The sequence below is a fragment of the Cucumis sativus genome, chromosome 3 (assembly GCF_000004075.3).
Source record: "Cucumis sativus cultivar 9930 chromosome 3, Cucumber_9930_V3, whole genome shotgun sequence".
Classification (NCBI taxonomy): domain Eukaryota; kingdom Viridiplantae; phylum Streptophyta; class Magnoliopsida; order Cucurbitales; family Cucurbitaceae; genus Cucumis; species Cucumis sativus.
Window position 1 is genome coordinate 34,941,362 of NC_026657.2, and position 19,329 is coordinate 34,960,690.

General features: G+C 29.9%; 2 protein-coding genes and 1 long non-coding RNA gene across 4 annotated transcripts; 1 reads left to right on the forward strand and 2 right to left on the reverse strand.

The window, feature by feature from the left end:
* Positions 1 to 488: 488 nt before the first annotated feature.
* Positions 489 to 2,318, reverse strand: LOC101220908 (annexin D8). Of its 2 annotated transcripts, XM_031882370.1 has the most exons (5): positions 1,768 to 2,318; positions 1,456 to 1,674; positions 1,144 to 1,233; positions 837 to 1,042; positions 489 to 760 (listed from the first exon to the last, which is right to left on the reverse strand). In XM_031882370.1, coding segments are annotated over exons 1-5 (957 nt in total). In that variant the 5' UTR covers positions 2,209 to 2,318; the 3' UTR covers positions 489 to 759. The 2 variants fall into 2 exon arrangements, with proteins under 2 accessions (XP_031738230.1, XP_004141201.1); XM_004141153.3 differs by having other exon boundaries at positions 581 to 1,042; positions 1,768 to 2,306.
* A 4,806-nt stretch (positions 2,319 to 7,124) lies between these two features.
* LOC116402773 lies at positions 7,125 to 10,399 on the forward strand. The gene is made up of 2 exons (XR_004215401.1): positions 7,125 to 8,120; positions 8,641 to 10,399. It is a non-coding gene; the product is annotated as an uncharacterized LOC116402773 (long non-coding RNA).
* Positions 10,400 to 10,548: 149 nt separating this feature from the next.
* On the reverse strand, positions 10,549 to 16,888 carry LOC101223112 (beta-glucosidase BoGH3B). Its single transcript, XM_004141080.3, has 9 exons — positions 16,715 to 16,888; positions 13,398 to 13,635; positions 13,076 to 13,280; positions 12,679 to 12,769; positions 12,440 to 12,585; positions 12,111 to 12,354; positions 11,902 to 12,006; positions 11,497 to 11,679; positions 10,549 to 11,370 (listed from the first exon to the last, which is right to left on the reverse strand). The coding sequence occupies exons 2-9, from the start codon at positions 13,615 to 13,617 to the stop codon at positions 10,678 to 10,680; spliced, it is 1,887 nt and encodes a 628-aa protein (XP_004141128.1). The 5' UTR covers positions 13,618 to 13,635; positions 16,715 to 16,888; the 3' UTR covers positions 10,549 to 10,677.
* Positions 16,889 to 19,329: the final 2,441 nt, after the last annotated feature.

Here is a 19,329-nt window from a genome sequence, read left to right on the forward strand (position 1 = left end):
TTCATTAAAGGGTTTTTTTTGGTTGTATCTTTTATCTAAGGTGGAGGAAAATTTGGATCACCTTCCACCAGAGGGACATTGGTTTGATGATAGTAGAGTTCGACCATCTACCCTTGCGTGCTTTGTTGTGGGATCTTTAGGGGGAGGAACAACAACAGTGTTTCAAATTGTTGATAGAGACCCTTGTGATGTTCTGTGTTTCTCTTTGGGCTTAGTGTCAAAGATTTTTTAGACATTTTTTTACTTATAGTTGGAATCCCTTTCTATTAGTGGAGGTTTTCTTTGTTACTGCAAAAGAGAAAAGTAGACACTTTTACAATTTCCAATCCAAATTTCTATTGGAGAAAAATTGTCATAAAAGTTGGGTTCACATTATCTTATTTACTTTTGGGTAAAAGTTTCAAGTCACTATTACTTTAAATAATTAATTTTTATAAATCAACTGTCATGTGAAAGAGGTTATAAATGATGTCAAGTATGTCATCTAATTTTCACACATTAACCTCAATCGATTTTCTTTGAAGGTACTATACAAAACAAATCTCAAAGTTGGGGATAAAAGTGAAAGTTTCCAACATAATTGAAACTTATCCCAAAGTTTATGGATATTTTATGTACTTCAACCTATTTTCTTGATAATAAGTATTTAATTTAAATTATGAAGCTTTAAAGGTATATTATATACTTTGAATATTTGAAGAACTGAGAGGAAAATAAAACAATTGAAGCAAAGTGACTGTGTTTGGCTGTTGAGTATAATCTTTGAATATTTGAAGAACTGAGAGGAAAATAAAACAATTGAAGCAAAGTGACTGTGTTTGGCTGTTGAGTATAATCACTGAGCTTTTTTTGTGGCCAAAGCAACCAAAAAGTCTCTATAATCATCACAAGAAGTTCTCTCACAAATTGCATCTGTTAATTGAACGCCATATCTTCCTTTGAAAGCCCTTTGAATTTCATCCAAATCAACCTCAGCTCTGCTTAACATTACTCTCTTCAATGCTCCATCACTTTCTCCACCCTTTATGCTTTTGTACAGCACCTGATTCATTAAATCATATTCATATGCAAAGCTTTTTTCACTTCATTAAAAAGTCATTTTCAAAATAAAATGAACTCATATTATTTGTGCATAAATGAAACCTTGGCAAAATACTTTGGAGGATTACGTATGCACTTGATGACTGTCCGTAGGGCATTCTCGAATTCTCCACAGTTTCGAAACTTAAGGTCCTGTAAAAATATAGGACAGCGACAAGTGTAGCACTTTTAGTACTAATAATTGAGTGTATAACAACATATGGCATTCAACATATGTAGACTTTTGGAGATTGGAATTAAATTTTAGTATGTTCGTATTTCGAATATGATAACTATATTTGCAATTGGATCAAAATTAGGAATATGCAGTTTGAGTGGGTGGAAACAGAGTTGATAAAATGAAAAAGATAATACCTTGGTGAAGTTATGACCAAAGATGTGTTGGTAGCAAGAAAAAGTAAGCTTTAGCTGTGGAATGCTTCTTTTAGTGAGCATTTCAAGAACAAAAGCTTCTTCTATGGCTCCAGAATTGTCTTTTACTGTTTCATACAGCTTTCTAGCATCACACTTGGCAATATGTTGGCTAATATCAGCATTATGGGCTTTGTGTGAGGCAGCCAATGCTACAAGAATCTAATGCAAAATTTCAGTTTCTGTGCCACATCTAAATCAGCATGTAAATAACAAAAAAATTGAACTTTTTTTTCTTCTTTTTTACTTCTTTACCTTTTGGTACGAATGGGGAGGGTCTATGTTGATGATATCTTGATCTAATTGCTTTTTATATCTTGCTTGATAAGATTGTCTAATAAGAAAGATTTGGCTTGATTTTCTCCCTACAAATATTTCAATAAGAGCCTTGAAATTAGTGTCCCCTGGTTCGAGTGCTTCTCGAGCGAAAACCGCGTCGCGTTCATGAGAATCAAGCATCCATAACGACAAAGCTCGATTTATCGGCTCAACATCAATTGTCCCTAGTCTGTCCACCAAATCCTCACCATAGATTTCCTTGTAGATTCTCCTCGTTTGTTGTCTTTCCATCGCGTTTCGACCAGCTAGAACTCGAACCATCACATTGCTTCTTTGATCCCATGAATCATGAATGTCTCTACAATCGTTTTCAATACCGAGGTCGTCGATCGACATGTTGTGGATTTTGGTAGCCATAGTAAACTTTGGTTATGTTGCAAAAGACAGCCATTGACTGACATATATAAAGGGGCAGAGAAGCCAACAAAAAGATAATGGGAAAAGAAATGAAAGTGAATTGGATTGCTTATGTGTACCATTGGATTATGTGTGAGTGAGTGAGTGTGTGTTGTCTTTCAAAGCACAAAAGGAGGAAGTTTCTTTGGCTTTTCTTCTCACTTTTGAAGAAGGAAGTGATGAGGCAAAGCTTGGCTGGATTGAGACTTTGTGGCATGTGACTGAGCTTTGTTTTGTGAAATAATGGTTTATGTTGGGTTTCCTTGTAGACAATGAGTATGAATGCAAACCCTTTTGTGCATCATATCATTTCTCTAATGTCCCCATTCCCAACCTTTTTTCTACTTTTTTTTACCTAACAACCCCTTCTTTTCAATTTCAAAAAAGTTGCATATATGCACAAAAACCAATTTTCTTGGGTTAGAAGAAAGACAAAAAATTTCACATGGTTTTTTTTTTTGGCAAAAAGACTTTAATCATTAGTTAAACGTTATTATAACACGTGCGTAATTAAAGTATGAATATTGAACTAACATGAAAGAGAGATCTTAGGGCTATGGACTCCAATACAACAAAACTATATGCATCTAATCTTTCTTTAATCCCATCTAAAGTCATCTAAGGAGAGGTTCCACTTAGGACATTCAGAATAATTTTGCTAACACAATTAATTACAAATATAATAACGACCATGTTCAAAATATTAGCATATATAACATAATACAAAGAACGTGTAGATATAACTCTTAAATCTTTTGAGGTTTGAACACAAGACATCCTAGACCTAGCTTATTGTTAAGATACCATTTCAAATCAATAATTGAACCAAACGCTTAAACGGATGAATAAAGACAAATTTAATACAATAACAACATTTAGATCAAACTCTAAAAGTTTATGAGTAGTGATAGACTCTAGCATTTGATAGAAGTGATGGTAGATTTTTGTTAATTCTTAAAAAATGTTGCTAAAAACATCCCCCAACACTTTTTACTTCCCTTCCTTCCACTCCCTTGACAAAAGTTGTTTTCTTTCCTATACAAAGGACCTATAATAAATATAGTACAAAATTTTAAATTAGAGTACTGATATCAATCTTGATAGAGTCAACATCCAGCTTTGTGGAAGAGAGGCTTAGATAATTATATCATTTATACATATATAGGGTCTAAAAAGGAAACTTATGATGAACGATTTCTCATTGAAAGTCTGAGGCTTTTAGGCTTTTTTACCCATTTGATCAGGATGTTGCTTTTACAGATCCATATCTTCTGATATGGAGACTGCTTACACTGCCAGTTTAACCTTTGAAATCTCAGTTGCCTTATAATGGAGACCATCCAAAACAAGTCTAGAAAAGTTCACATAATTTTCTTCTCATCACTTTAGAAACTATTTTACAATGCTTTTATTTGGATTTGAGGATGAATCCTTCCGAAGAGGAGAGGATAATATATCTCTCCAAAACATCAAATTATTATTTATATATTACTTAATAATTTGATGTAATTTTTGTATTTTCAAAATTTATCATTTTTATGACATAATTAAGTAGCTATATATATAATCTAAGAGGCCATTGATGGACTACACTGAGTTATGAAGTTTGGAAACCTATCGTGTAAGGAAATAATGATGTATAAAGTTGATAACTTTTTATCAGTGAAAAATTAACCACAAACTCGTTGAACCAAATAAGAAGTGGACTTCGATCATTTGCTTTCCTCAACAACACACCTTTAAATTTTGTAAACTATTACATTAGATATAGATCATCGTTTCATGAAAATGTTATTAACTAAAGAACATGGTTTTTCGAATGACCATGAAAAGTCTATAAATAAATTTTTTTGGTTGCAAGAAAAATACACATCAAAATCATTTGTCTTCTGTAAACAAATTTCTCTCCCTATCCACAATCTTCTATACGAGGTGTTATACTAATTAAAAGAAAGTTGATCAGGAATTACTTTAAATACTCAAGCACTAGGATGAGTAAATTTGTCTTAAGGAGACAACGTGAATTCGTTGGACTCATATTTATATTTATGTATGATTTTCTGTTCATTGTGATAAATAATCTTCCTGATATTTTGATAATCTGTGTAACATTAATTTGATTCAAATTAATCACATGGAATTTAGTTATTTTGTTTATTACACAATTAGTTTATGGCCCTCTATGTATTGATGTTAGTATATCAGTGTTAGACATCATGGTTAAAAATTCAAATAACACATCCAACTCTAACACTAACGATATAAATTAGACCCATTCAATAAAATCATTACAAATTTTACTTACTAATCTTAACATCAGTACCAATATTGGTTCTTAATTACGAAGTCCAAGTGAGTTAATATTGTTATAAATAAATTAAATAAACACATATTTGGGCACATAAAGTAAAACAATAATTAGAGATCAGTATAAGCTCTTTTATGTCCAAACTGAAATTGGACACAAGAAATCATGCATGTAAGTTTACAAAAACAACAGTTTCAAGTATGTAATAGATCAAAAAATCAGATGATGAACAGTTAAAAGATATTGTGATCTCTTTATTAATTATAGTCTCTTCTTTCTATAGACATTGTGAAGTTAAATAAGACATTGTTTGTACAAAAATCAAAGGGAAAACAGACAGAAACAAAAGAAAATAAAGGACTTGGGAAATTGGTGGGGAGCCCATCCATTGGTCAAAATAACATTGAGAGGGATGGGCTTATCATTATTGTATAATTAATTATAATAATGATTATATTATATTGGCAATTTAGCCATCATGGTGCTTAAATTAAAGCATTGAAAACTTTTGAGAAAAGTTATTATAAATAATGTAAGAAGTGCTTGATTTTCATGTTTTGTTAATTAACCCTATGATGCCCTTTACAGAAATATATAGGATTAAGTGATATAACTTAGTATATCAGTCAAACAATATGTTAAGTTATGTTACGGATACATGCTTATCGTTTGATTATGGAAGTATTGTTGATGAGTGAAAAGATTAGAAATCTTTCAGTGTGTAATTATTTATTGGTGAGTCGGTGACAAGTAGTACAAAATATGCTACCGATGATTTGATGGCTAGGATCACCCTCTTTACCACTCCATATAACATTCATCATCGACAACACGTGTAGGTCAAATGAACCTCTCTCGACCCGAATGTGCCATCACCTAGCTAGTTGGTTATGTGTTATGAACAAAGATAATAATGTGGGAGAGAAATAATGTGTTATGTGTTATATTAGAAAGAACCAAAAGTATATATAGAGATAAATAACACGATCGACCTAATATATAAATGAAAATAAATAACATAAATAAATAAATGAATTTACGAGATTCTAAAGGCCAAGGTCGATGATGACCAACTACTAATAGTTGAAGTCAAAACTAACCAAATCATTAGGTGGTTGAGGCCCAACCACAAGAATTCTGTCGGAAGAGAGATCTTAACCCAAACCAACAGTCAACGAGATAATGAACAATATTATGATTGAACTCATTTTCCTTGATTAACTTGTCGATCCTACCTATTATATATATCGTTGATCTTCATATTCAATTTTAGCCAATAGAAATTGAGTTTTGACTTTCAACGTGTGGTTCGACCTATACTCAACTCCATATAATTCAAACCCTAATTTTAGATCCACCAATGCGTAATTTCAATAAATATTTTTTGGTTTGGAGACCCTCCACACAAATCTTACGACCAACATGTTTAAAGCTTTCACAGGAAAAATGATCAACCTACATGTGAATAATTAATTAATTGTACAAACCCTAGAGCAAGAACGGAACCTTATTGAGTTGTGTTAATTTATTTTAGAATTTTCAAATCAATTTTTTATATCCAATAGTGGTTAAGCATATCAATCAAAGTGTAGTGAGTCACATCCAATAATTTTTACTGTATATAGATGTGAATGTAACCTTTTAATTTATATGTATAAAGAAAGATAAAAATAAATGAAATTGGTGTAAAAATGGTGAGAAGTACTTAAACATAAAGAAAGTGTAGTTGGGAATTAACAATATATATGTATAGAATTTTATTATAATGGTGGTAATTATGATATGGAAGGTGACACTTTTATCTCATGAACAAATTAAAGTTTATACACACTGTAGCTTTTTGTAAAGAAAGTGGACCATCAATACCAATTCACCAACACCCACAACTTCTTCACAATGAATTGATTGAGACCTCCCAAAATAATTTCAAATTAGAACTTTGTTATTATGTGCTTTGCAAGTGTATATATATGCTTTGTGTGGAGCCCTATTTCTTCCCCTTTTTTTTCTTTTGCAATGAATAGATCTTAAATATATAACATCTTTTAACAATATTTATCACTCTAAACCTTCAAATTAAGAATGTTTCAGTCAAGAAATTTTCAAACAAAAAATATGAAAAAACATAAAGAAAAAAATTAGTCGACACACATATACGTACATGGTTTTTTAACGGTGTTAACTATGAATGCTATAAAATGTAATAACCTTACCAAAAACAAACAGTTTATAGAGTATACTTTTCATATGGTAAATATTTTACATATGCTGCTGCTGTGTCTACTGATATGTCAGATTGTATCATTATATAGTATACTACTGTGTGTTTGTAAATACTACTTTTTTTTTTCACCACACTCCTCCTTTTCAGAGCTTAGCCTGCAAAGCCCATACCCCATTGTTGAGAATATATATAATATATATTATTTAAAATTTAAACCCACTAAGTGTATGAGTACTATATTCATAAGGTAAATTAGAAGAAGACAATTTAAACCCACCAGCTTTTTAGTATTTTATGTTTATTATGACCTGTCTTTCATGTGACCCTTTTTTTTTTCTTTTTAAACTTGTTTATGCCTCTCTCTCTCTCTCTCTCTCTCTCTCTCTCTCTCTCCTACACTTCTTTTCAATATATCAGTACTCACTTCATCACCTGATTTTTGCAGCAGATGGAGCACAGAGAAATAATAGAGAGTTAAAAGAGGACCCCTTTGCTTTGATTGCTCAAATCATGAGATATTTTTGTCTGTGTGTTTGTGAAGAATTAAGGTCAAAGAAAAGATGGTGTTTGGAATGAAGTTTGATCCAAGATCCCTCCTCCACTCCCTTTCATCCACATCTCTTCTACTTTCGTTTTCTTTTTATATATATACATGTATATATATTAATTCTCTCATTAATGTTTACCCTATAAATTCTTTCCCTAGTTAGAACAATAATTAACAATAAAGGGAAGAAGGTTTTTCTTTTTCTTTTTCCCTTTTTTTGTTTTGTTTGGGGTTTCATTTAGCTCTCTAAATGATCACATGCACATAAAAACCGAATAGTGTTTTGATAAGAATGAAGAATGAGAGTGAGATATTCCATTTTGACATCTTTAGATTTGTCTTCTTTTGTGGGTAGGAAAAATGATTTTTTTTTTTCATAGTATTGTAGGAGGTAAGGATATTCACAAATAGTTTCTTGATTACTAACAAATATGTGTCAATTGAACTATAGGTTCCATCTTTATCTTCCTAAAAAACTTGCATGTACTCTCACCTATACACTACTTAGAGGCTTAACCCTACTCTAAGGTTTTCATCAACACTCCCACTCAAAACCATGACATATGCTTTTTCTTATGCTTTTCTGTACATGTAGGTTTTTTTTTTCAACTTCCTTTTGAGTATTTCTCTTTGGGTATATTTGTTCAATTTTGGTACTATGTTAGGGTTTTGTAGGTAGTCATATATAGTATATATAAAGTTTGTTATGGATCTCGGACCAGGCTTCATTCCTCACACCAATCTTTTCAACCCTACAAACGCCACTTTACTGTAGAATAAACGACGCTATAGAGGTATGTTCTAAGTTTCTAACCCTAATCTTATGTATGTGGCTTATATCGTATGGACTATATACGTGTGTATATATATATTATGGACATTTTCAAATATAAAATATTTTAGATCCGATAAAATATGAAATTTTGTTATATTTTGTAAATATTGTTAATGTCATTTAGAATAAAATTTTCTATATATTATGTGTTAACCGATTCATCTAAACTCTTCCGTCTGATTATTGTAACGAATATTCGATTTTACTTAATGATGTAATTAAATTAGTAATTTTTGTTCACATTTATTTAATTACTTTTTGTTCTCTTACTTTGATATTTATATATATAACAATTATGTTCTCAGATCATTTTTCTTTTCTTTTATTTTTTATTATTTTATTGTCTTCAATCATATTCTTCTAAGTTCGTTCTTTTTTTTTCTGTCAATAATCTGGTTGTCTAATCTCATTGATCATATTAATTGTTAAGTATATATGTAAAGGCATTTCTTAACCAGAGGTCTTTTAATTTCTTTCAGTACATAACACACAAATTAACGGTAATAGATAGAAAATCGAACCTCCAACGTCGAGATTGATAGTATAAGCTTACCGACGAAAATAAGGTTATCTTCTAATTTTCTTGGATAAGTTTTATACTCATTTAGTTAAATGATAATAAAAAAATCATGATGGTAGAAAAAAAATTCATAAAATTGTTCTCTTCATGCTTTAATAATTCAAGTATGCTCTCCAATATTACTTAACAAGTTTATTTATTTATTTACTTTTGTTACTAACTACATCAACCATAGATTTGATATAGGCTTAGAAGTTCGAACCCTCTAAAGGTTTTTAGAGATCTGCCACTGACAATAGGTTTTTGGTTCAAAGTATTTAGATTTTTTTAATTTAAGTGTTAGTTTATAGAAATTTGCTTCTAGTTATGAGGTCTTTATTTATATATATATATGTATATATATAATGAAGTTGTAAAATTCTCAAAATGGAAACCAATTATTAACATTAGACCCTTGTTTGTGATAGAAGGGGAAAAATGATCAATTACATATAAATTACAAGTGTTGTAAAATGTTTTTATTTTAAGTACATGTAAATTGATTTTCAATATTGTTAATTTTTTTTTCTTTTTACAATATAGGAAGTGAGAGGATTGAATTTAACGTAATTAAAGTTTCTTTAACAAAAGGAGTAAATATGGAAAAAAAAACCCCTTTTTTTCTTTTTTTTTTTTTGATTTATAATTTTGGACATATAATATCAAAAAGTGCTTTGAAAATAGAGTAGGAAAAAATAGTAACTAAACGTTAGTTCACAAATAACCAACCCTTTAGTAATCTTGGTTAATTAGTCGTTTATTAATTTAAAATAAGTGTATATATATATAGGGTTGAGCGTTGTAAAAGTAACAAAAAAAAAACCCTAATAGAGTCTATGTCATTGTATTTTCTAAATTGCAAGAGTAGTAAATTTAAAAGTCGATAAACCTATAATTACCATCTGATAGTCCTTCAGTAATCCTATAATTACCGTCTAGTATCACCAATTTTGTCATATTCGTAGTGTGGAAAAAAAAAGTGTTATGGATTGTTTTTTTTCTAAATGTTTTTATTATTTGATACAATTTTGTATGTGTATGTATATGATTCAATATGGTATGTATATCGTTATCGGTTGGCAATGCTATTCAATGAAAAAGAGTTATTAGTATAGAATCAATATAACCATTGTGATTAAATTGACGATAATGATGTATTAGTAGAAATTGATTACATTCACCATCTTTGATTCAAAACAAGAAAAAAACTATTTGAATAATCATATTTTAGAGCAAAGAATCCAACTTTAGAAAGATGTCAAACAACGATAAATAGTATTATAAGTTCAGTGTGGACCTTCGTATTCATTATTATTTACACCAAAATGCCTCTTTCATGTAGTGTGTTAGTAAGATATTTATTTAAATGGTGTGTCTTTAAAACTTTAATTCCAAATTTAGATACTTTTTGGTTGGTGGTGAGAGTAGTTTTCAACTTATACCATTTTCCATTTTCTTATATGAACTTATACCCATTGGTGTAATGATGTATATAACAAGTGTCAATGGGATGGGATGGGGACAATGTTAGGCTAACTTTTTATCTGTTGAAATTTCTCTTCTTCCCACTAAAATTTGTGGTTGAAAAACTTATGATGGTGGAGAACTTTATGAGAATGACTTCTTTACTCCTTTTCTTTTTATTTGAATTATATACAAACTATCTTTTAACTTTTTAATCAGGACTAGAGAGTTTCTTAAGATTCAGGAATATGATTAGTTGAGCTACTTGGTGTTGTGTACACATTAGCCCCCAAAAGAAAAGGTTTAGGGCTAGTAGGTTTAAGTCTTATGTTTATCTGCTTTAATACACACTAACAAGGAGATATTAATGAACTAGAATGTGATATATTATCAAATTATATGCATAATAATAATAAACTTGTGCCATAATAATCTCTTGACTAGTTTTGCATATACGTACCTCAACATATACTAATGAAGGCAAAACTACTTCCTAATTGGCTTTAATAGGATTGGTAGTGAGACCAAATCCAAATGGAAATAAAGGATCATAATGTGCATCTCCAACATTCATTGGTAGTTGATCAACTGTCTTGAACCATGTCCTTGACAACTTGCCACTAAAACCATAATCACCAAACAAAACGTCACTAATCCCTTTGCCTTCAGTTCCTGGAAGCCAAGCAGCAACGAGTGCATCTATTGAACTGATATAAGGTTGTAAGACGACAGGTCGCCCGGAGATAACTATAACAACACATTTGACAGCTCCACACACGTTTGTGATGGTGCTTGGACCAGGTTCAGGAATGGTTAAATTTAAGCTGTCACCGAACGTTTCTGCATATGGATACTCTCCTACTACTACGATGGCGTAAGAAAATTTGTTCGACTTGACGAACTCCATGTCTGGATTCTCTTTGAATACAACTTTCGTTTTGGGGTCGACTGTATCCTTGATTGCTGAAAGTATTGTTGTACCACTGGTGAGATTGTTGCCACCGAGACCTTGCCACTCTATGGTCCAACCACCACATTGAAAACCAAGGTTGTTTGCATGGCTACCAGCAACAAGTATTTTTGGAACTTTCTTTGGAAGAGGTAATATAGGTTTGTCAGCAGATTCTCCATTCTTTAACAACACTAGTGATTTCCTGACAGCTTCTCTAGCCAATTCTCTATGCTCCTGATTGTAAAAAAGAGCATGTGTGTTATTATTAAGACAACCATGAATGTTAATATAGGTAATCGTAACGGATAACAATTTTAAGAAAAATAACTATGTGTATAGCAACAAAAGTCTATCAAGTACCTTTTTACCAAGTTCATTGACAAAGCTTGAATCAGCTAATGGGTTCTCAAATAAACCCATAACGAATTTCACTCGTAAAATTCTCTTCACAGCATCATCAATTCGACTAATGGGGATTACATTAGTTTTTACCAAATAGGTAAGCCCATCAATAAATTCTGTGTAATTGAATGGAACCATTATCTGTGACGAAAGAAAATAAATAACTGAGACCATTATGTTGCAATGAATGTAGAATTAATATACATTGTTAAATAAGAGAGATTATTTTAACTGACGAAACAGTTCAAAATGCGGAAAATGCGGTAGACGCGTGACTGATTATGACGACACATCTGTAACTACATTTTTTATTCAATATTTTGCTATATTTGAAAATGACCGATTAAATAAAATAGTACTAACCATGTCGATGCCAGCGGTAATGCCTGCTATGATGGAATATGTATAATTAGCATGAGGTGGAGAGGTAATCCTATCAATACCTTGCCAATCTGAGATGACAAAACCCTGAAGAAACAACATATTTATAAATGTTCTTGATTCATTTATAGTTTTCTACTTTAGTATTTCAGAAAGCTACAAAATTTCACAAATTAAAGAGAATATATTACCCTAAATCGAAGAGTGTTTTTAAGAAAGCCAGTAATAAGATCTCGATTTTCGTGCATCTTCTTTCCGTTCCAACTAGAGTATGAGATCATAACAGTTGATACACCCTTGATGATTGAGTTATAGTAACCTGGCATATGAATGCTAAGCAGTCCATGTCTACTTGCAAGTGTGTTGTTTTCATTCATACCTTTGGTTGTTCCACCATCACCCACATAATGCTTTGCACAAGCTGCCACTTTTTCTCTATAACAAACAAACATACGAGTAAATCATAAATATATATAAAATATCAGAGTCTATCGCAAATAGACTATATAAAAAGTTATACCTTCCAGCAACATAGGGAACACCCTTGCGGGAGTTTGATGGAATCTCTCCTTGTAAACCTGATATAATCTCAGTCATCTCTTGAACAACTTTAGGGTCTTCGCTATAACTTTCAAAACATCTACCCCAACGTGGATCTCTACAAACCTAAATGAAAAAAGATAGTCATATTTTTGTACATTAAGAAATTAGGAGAATATTTCATAATAAACCATTAATTTAAGTTAAATAATTTGTTACCGCAATACAGGGTGCAAAGACATAAGAAATGCCAGTAGCTCGAACTTCAAGTGCAGTAGCTGCTCCAATCCTCTTAGCAAGATTGGGATCCCTATAAACACCATAAAATATGTTCTAGTATTGAGAAATGATCAAACTTGTAATTTGAGAAGTATATATTTTCTCCTTAAACAAGCTTAATTATTATTAGGAGTGCTCATTTTCAACCAAACCGCCGCGGAATTGACTATATATCGTCGATTTAGTAAATACTCAACCCAACCTCAACCTCCATGGAGAGAAAAACCAATATTCCAAAACTGTCGGTTTTGAGTGTTTTCCAAAAAGTTTAGTCTAATGAAATCTCATTCATTAATATGAGGAAAACTAGGTATGATCATCATCAAAATATTCTTACCGAGTAGCTCCAAGCCCCACATTATGAGGAAAAATTGTGGCTTTATAGACATTGTTGTGACCATGAACTGCATCAATTCCATAAATCATTGGAATGCCAAGACGAGTTGACAAAGAGCCTTTTTGAAATTCATTGACCATGTCAATCCATACTTTAGGAGAAGCCTCTTTTGATGGAACACTGCCTCCACCACTTAGTACACTCCCTATATACCAATTCATAAAGTATTTTAATTCTTCTACCCATAATTAGAACGTTGAAATTTCTTTTTCATTGTTATATGGAAAGAAGAAAAAAAAAATAATAATCAAATACACATTACCAATTAAATACTTCTTCATGACCTTCTTCGATGCAACGGTTCGGTCGATTTGCACCATTTGCCCTATTTTTTCTTCTAAAGTCATCCTACCAAGTAGGTCGCTTATTCGAACATTTAAGGGTTGTTTTGGGTCTTTATATCTCATGTATTGATGTTTTGCCCACACTTCAGTCAAGCAAAAAATGAAAAATCCCATGAAAAAAATGAGATTTTTCGCCATATCGCGTGTGCTAGTTGCCTGCAAATTTCAACATATATATGAAGTGCGTCAATATATTATTGTGTGGACAAGAGACTCGTGACTCAAATCTCCCGTTTAAAGCTTATTAAAAGTTGATTATGCTTAAATGCTTTTCAAGGTAAGGGAAAAGAGTGATTCAACTTACATAACTAACGCCAAATTTATTAAATAACTATATTATCCTGATCTACTTAGACCAGTACTTAGACCAGTACCTCAAAATGTTATTGCATTATATTATTGCGCCATCTTAGATTACATCATTTGCTTATTATAGGAAGTGATCAATAATTAGACTAGCTAGATGATCGTCATATCCCACATAAAAATCTCACAAAATATATAATTTGTCTTGTTTTTTCAATGGGTATGATTATTATTATTATAGAAACAATTGAGGTTTAATATTAGTAATTTGGTGACTGTTATATAAATACTTACAAGCTAGTATATATTTCATTTAGTACTTTCTTCTTTATCAATAGTCGCATTTTTTTTTTAATCATTTTACATATTGCTAATAAATACCTCACCAATAGAAAAAGGTAGTATGAACTTTGATTTTCAATTTATGATTTTATAATTGTTATTAGTTTTATTGTATTGATATATCATGCATATCAATGGGATTAAAAAATGTTACCTTTTCAAGGATATTTAACTTTTTTTGTCCTATGGCTTGGACGATGTTTATTTTGGTCAAACACCCAGGGATAACAATTAACATAGCAATGAATTAAAAATAGTAAATAGGTGATACCTTAATATTAAATAAGACTACATAACAAATAACATTCAAACCTTCGTTTGAATTTTAAGTCATTATTAATAGTCATACTATATAATAAACTTATTATTGTATGAAATAACAAGAAAACAATCGAACCAACTATTCTATATTATATTATTTTGTTACGTTAAGATTTTTATATTCGATGTGGTCTCTTTGTAATGTTATTAGTATTCTTTTAGGATAATGACATAAATGAAATAAAAAATAACGTCGATTCATCTTTAACACAATTACAAATTATAATAAGATTCAAATTTGTCTTTATGATTTAAAATAAATGTTAAATCACAAGTTTGGTGGAAAAGTTTGTATCTAATGGTTTTATTTTTTTAATTTTAAAAGTTATAATTTTCAGGCTCCGTATAGTTGGTGAGAATTAAGTCTATAGTCTATTTTTCTTCCAATTGTTACAACAAGTTTTATCATTTTTAAGTAGAAAAGTTAGTTTCCTCTCCAAATTTTAAATTCCAAAAACATGTTCTTCAATATTTTTTTTAGTATTTAAAAATTGGATTGATTTTGTCTTGTTCGATAATTAAGTCTATTTAACATGTTTACATATTTTAATAAATAAATAAATCTTTTAGACAAATTTCTAAAACAAGCTAAAACATGAAATTTAAGGGTGAAAATGATAGCTTAATCTTAACAAATGAAAAATTAAGAACAATTTGGTAATGGTTTGATTTTTTTTTTTTAATAAGTTTTCAAAAGAGATTTTTTATAAAAAAAATAGAAAATTTGACAAAGTATATTTAATTTTAAAAACTATTTAAAAGGACAAAATTAATTAGATTTTGTATGAATTATAAATATTTTATGAAATGTTACCTTTTTTTTAAAACGTGTGTAGTGGGTAGTGGATATGGAAGAAAGTAATAATAATTTAGAGATAGAAATTTGATAAATTTTATTATATTTATAATTTTTTAAAAATAAACTTACCTACTTAATTATTTTAAATTTAATTATTACAACTAACAACTGTCTTCTTATTAAAATCTTAAACTTTAGTTCTTTGATTAAAATTTCCCATGTATAGAATTTAAGAATTTAAATTTATAATTAAGAAAATTTAGAGTTTAATTAGACATTACTCACTCAAGTTTAGTATGGAATTAAAAATTTAAGCACCAGAAATTAAGATAATTAAGAAAGAATTAGATATTAAAAAATTAATAATAAAAAGTATGTAGATTAGAGATGGGTGATTTGATTGACTGATGATTTCATTGATTTGGGTATTGACCAAAACGACGTGTGTTTCATTACAAAGTGCTCACCCAACGATCACCATCGTCATCCACGTCGTCAACACCCATTTAATATTTTCATTTCTTTTACTTAAATTATCATTCTATTCATTTTAAATTATTGTTTTATTTCAGACTTTTGTTCTTATCTTACTATAATTTTCATATTTAATTTCTCTCCTCTCAATAAATGTTACATCTAGATTTCTAAAAGAAAGTTAAATAGTAATAAGTCTTCTAAAAACAATTGTTGTCAGTTTATTTTCTCAAAAGAAGAACATTATAAAATCGTAAAATAAGTAAAAGAATGAAAAATATATGTATTTTTTAATTCTTTGAAAAAAATTGTTTTTGAAATCATCAGAATGAAAAATATGAACTGAATTGATAAAAATGAAACCTACTTTTTCTTACCTAAGTTAATTAGTGTAGTTTTTGAAAAAAAAATCAACGATTACCATAGCCTAAGTGCAAATTAGCTTTAATTAATTATCAATGCTCCCACTCAACTCCATAACGGAGTTCCTAACAACTCTAAACGAAACTTCTCGACTTCAGCCAATCAAGTGTCAGCCGCCACCAATCTTCATCTCCGGCCATTTACCGATAACCGTTCCCGTCCGATTGACGGCGGCGCTGCTACTACTCCCAAATTCTCCAGCAAAGCAGCACCGTCCGATCTCTGAATCTCTTCTCTCCTCTCCTCTCCTCTATGAGTGTCATTGTAAGTTAAAACAGATATTGCAAATTTCCGTTACTTGTAGTGATTTGTAATTAAAGTTGGAAGGTAGATTGAAGTAAAATTGTTAGGTCGCGAAAATGCTCTGTTTCCTTAGGTTTCATTTTGTTTCAATTCTAGATTTAAGAAGAGAAGAAATCGTCTCAAATTAATAAGCAATTTACGTAGATCTAACAATATCACACACAACTCATAGCAATATAATTCGAATTCGTCCTGGCATTTTGCAGTGTGTATCAAACAGAAACAGGAAATTTGAGAAGAACAAAATCTCAGAGAATTTGAACTTACAGTGGGAGGAGATACGCGATGAAGCACACAAGCAACAGCAACTCGCCAGCTTGGAATAATAAGTCTTTAATGGCGGCTTTATGAATATCAAAGAGATCTGAATTTTTGAAGAAGAATGTGAAATGAAATTAGTGATTGGAACTGTTTGTGTGTTCTTCAGTCGGCAATTTGTGTGTTATTTATATACACAAAAAATTAAAAAGAAAACTATTCGTTTTAATTTTTTTTTTTCCTTTTTTTCCATTTCATTTTCTTTCCATCTTTGTTTTATTAGATAAATTAGAGTTACATTTTTGTAAATGCTAATTTCCACGTCAGCATATAAATATCCATTTTTGTTTTTGTTTTTTTAATCTTTATCACAATATAATATATTGTTGATATGATAAGAATTAAGATAACCAAAAAAGATGCATTTATGAGGTTGGATTAAATCATTTAAAGCAAATTGAAGTTTTGGATTTTATTTTGAATATATATATATATAATTAGGTGAGTTTAAAAGAAATGTGGACTTTTCAAACCAAATTGTTATATATGATAGGGGAAAAGACAAAACAAAACAAAGATGTTTTGACAAAGAAGTAGTAGACAAAAAGAGTCATCATTTAGAAATTTCTCAAAATATTTCTATCCTCCCAATCAAGTTTTAAATTAGGTGAAAAGAAAAATTAAGAAATAGAAACCTAATTAAAAATATTAGAAAATCGTCACAAAGTTCAAAATTTAATATATAAGCATACGGCTCTTTTAGTGACTCATCCCAAAATTAAGTAATTTACGATATTTATATTTTAGTAACCTTACTTAAGCTTTTAAGAGTTGAGATGATTGTTATATTTGGTAATTATAATAACTAGTGGGTTATAACAATTAGTGCATGTGACTTAAGCTATTCTAATAAGTTATAATCGTTTGTATTTAGGGTATAAACTATTTTTGTTTGGGTAAGAAATATACTAAATTACGTTCTAACAAAAAAAAATAAAAAAATTTAGTATTTATGTTTGAATTTTCAATTGTATTTTTTAAATAAAACCCTAACTATACATATCTATTATTGTTTCAAATGAAACCGAACGTGCTAACTCGAATCTAGTTTTCAAATGAACGTATAATATAATATATATACTATGACTAAGATCTTGAATAAAAATAAAAACTAATTAACATATTCAAGTAACCTGTCATCGACCTATTTATATATGTAGGTATTAATTTAATTAAAAAACGAAACACTAAGATATTTTACAAATCCAAAAAAATAAGTATTCTTTGGACAAAAGTTAAAATTAACTAAGATTGAATATCTAAATTAAATGGTTAAACTTGATTATAGTATGATTAGTAGTAGTAATAGTAAAGATGCCTTTACGCCTACGGACTTATTAGTCAAAGAAAGAAGAGAAAGCCGAGACGTTTATTCCAAATTAATCCAACGGCTTGGAGCATTGATTTGGATTGATTTTTTTAGTAAACTGTTATGATTAATTAATTCTGATTCCCTAAGATCTTGATTTCTGAATTGAATATATTTATTTAATTTCCCAAAGTCAAATTTCTATGTAAGTATATAATAAACAAAATCACTTAATTTTCATATATTGTATTATTTGGATTTGAAAAATCTTTGGTATCTGTATGTGTGTACAGGTTGTTAATGGTATTATATTTTCCCTTTCAAAATGGATATTTTTATAAACCTTTTTCTTTTCATTTGTGATTGCAATCTAGGCTGGACCAAGCATTATTGCTTGGATATTTTTTTTCTTCTCAAGATTTAAATGTTATATTGGTTGTAAACACAACTGCATGTGCTCCACACTTTGACCATTTAATTGAATGTTATAGTTTTTTTCTAGTACAAGTGTGGGTGAGGATTAGATTTGGATATTTCGATTTTTGGCACTCGAGAACACTAGTTCATGAGTTAATAACTTTAATTTTTCGATATATATATATATATATATATATATTGTTCCTGAAGATGGATGGTGGGTGTGTGTATTGAAGTGCTTTTGTTTCTTTTTAATTTAGAATTACCATCACAAAGTGTGATGAAATATGAGGTCTTGTTTTCTTAATCATTTTCTTAAAAGAATAGTTGATGAGGGAGAGATCAGAGTGAGAATTGAAGATACTAGTAAAGTACTTAGGGCTATTTGTAAAGTTAAAAGAAGAAGATCAGGTCAAATAAAGACATAAATTTAAATTGGTTAAGTAATGATGTATCAACTGTGCAGAAGGCAAAATGGAGTCCTAACAGAGATAGTTTTTTTTTTTTTCTCGAACGAAGCGTTGATCAGTAAATGTCGGTTTTTCGATCAAACTAACGATAAACTAATAATTATGGTTGGTTTAGTAATTGTTCAAATCAATCCAGACTATGAAAAGGAGTGTAAACTGATCATTTGTTGGTCGATCAGTCGGTTTAAGCCTTTGAAACTTTTTAAAAAATGTTATCGGTTTGGAATTTTTCTCAATCTGACTCCGACTGAACCTCTCCTTGACTCCAATCGACCACGTTTGATTTGGTTTTTCGACATATCATGCTCACCTCTGGTTTGTTTTTTAATGAAATTAAAAAGAAAAACTAATCGTTGGGGACTAATTTT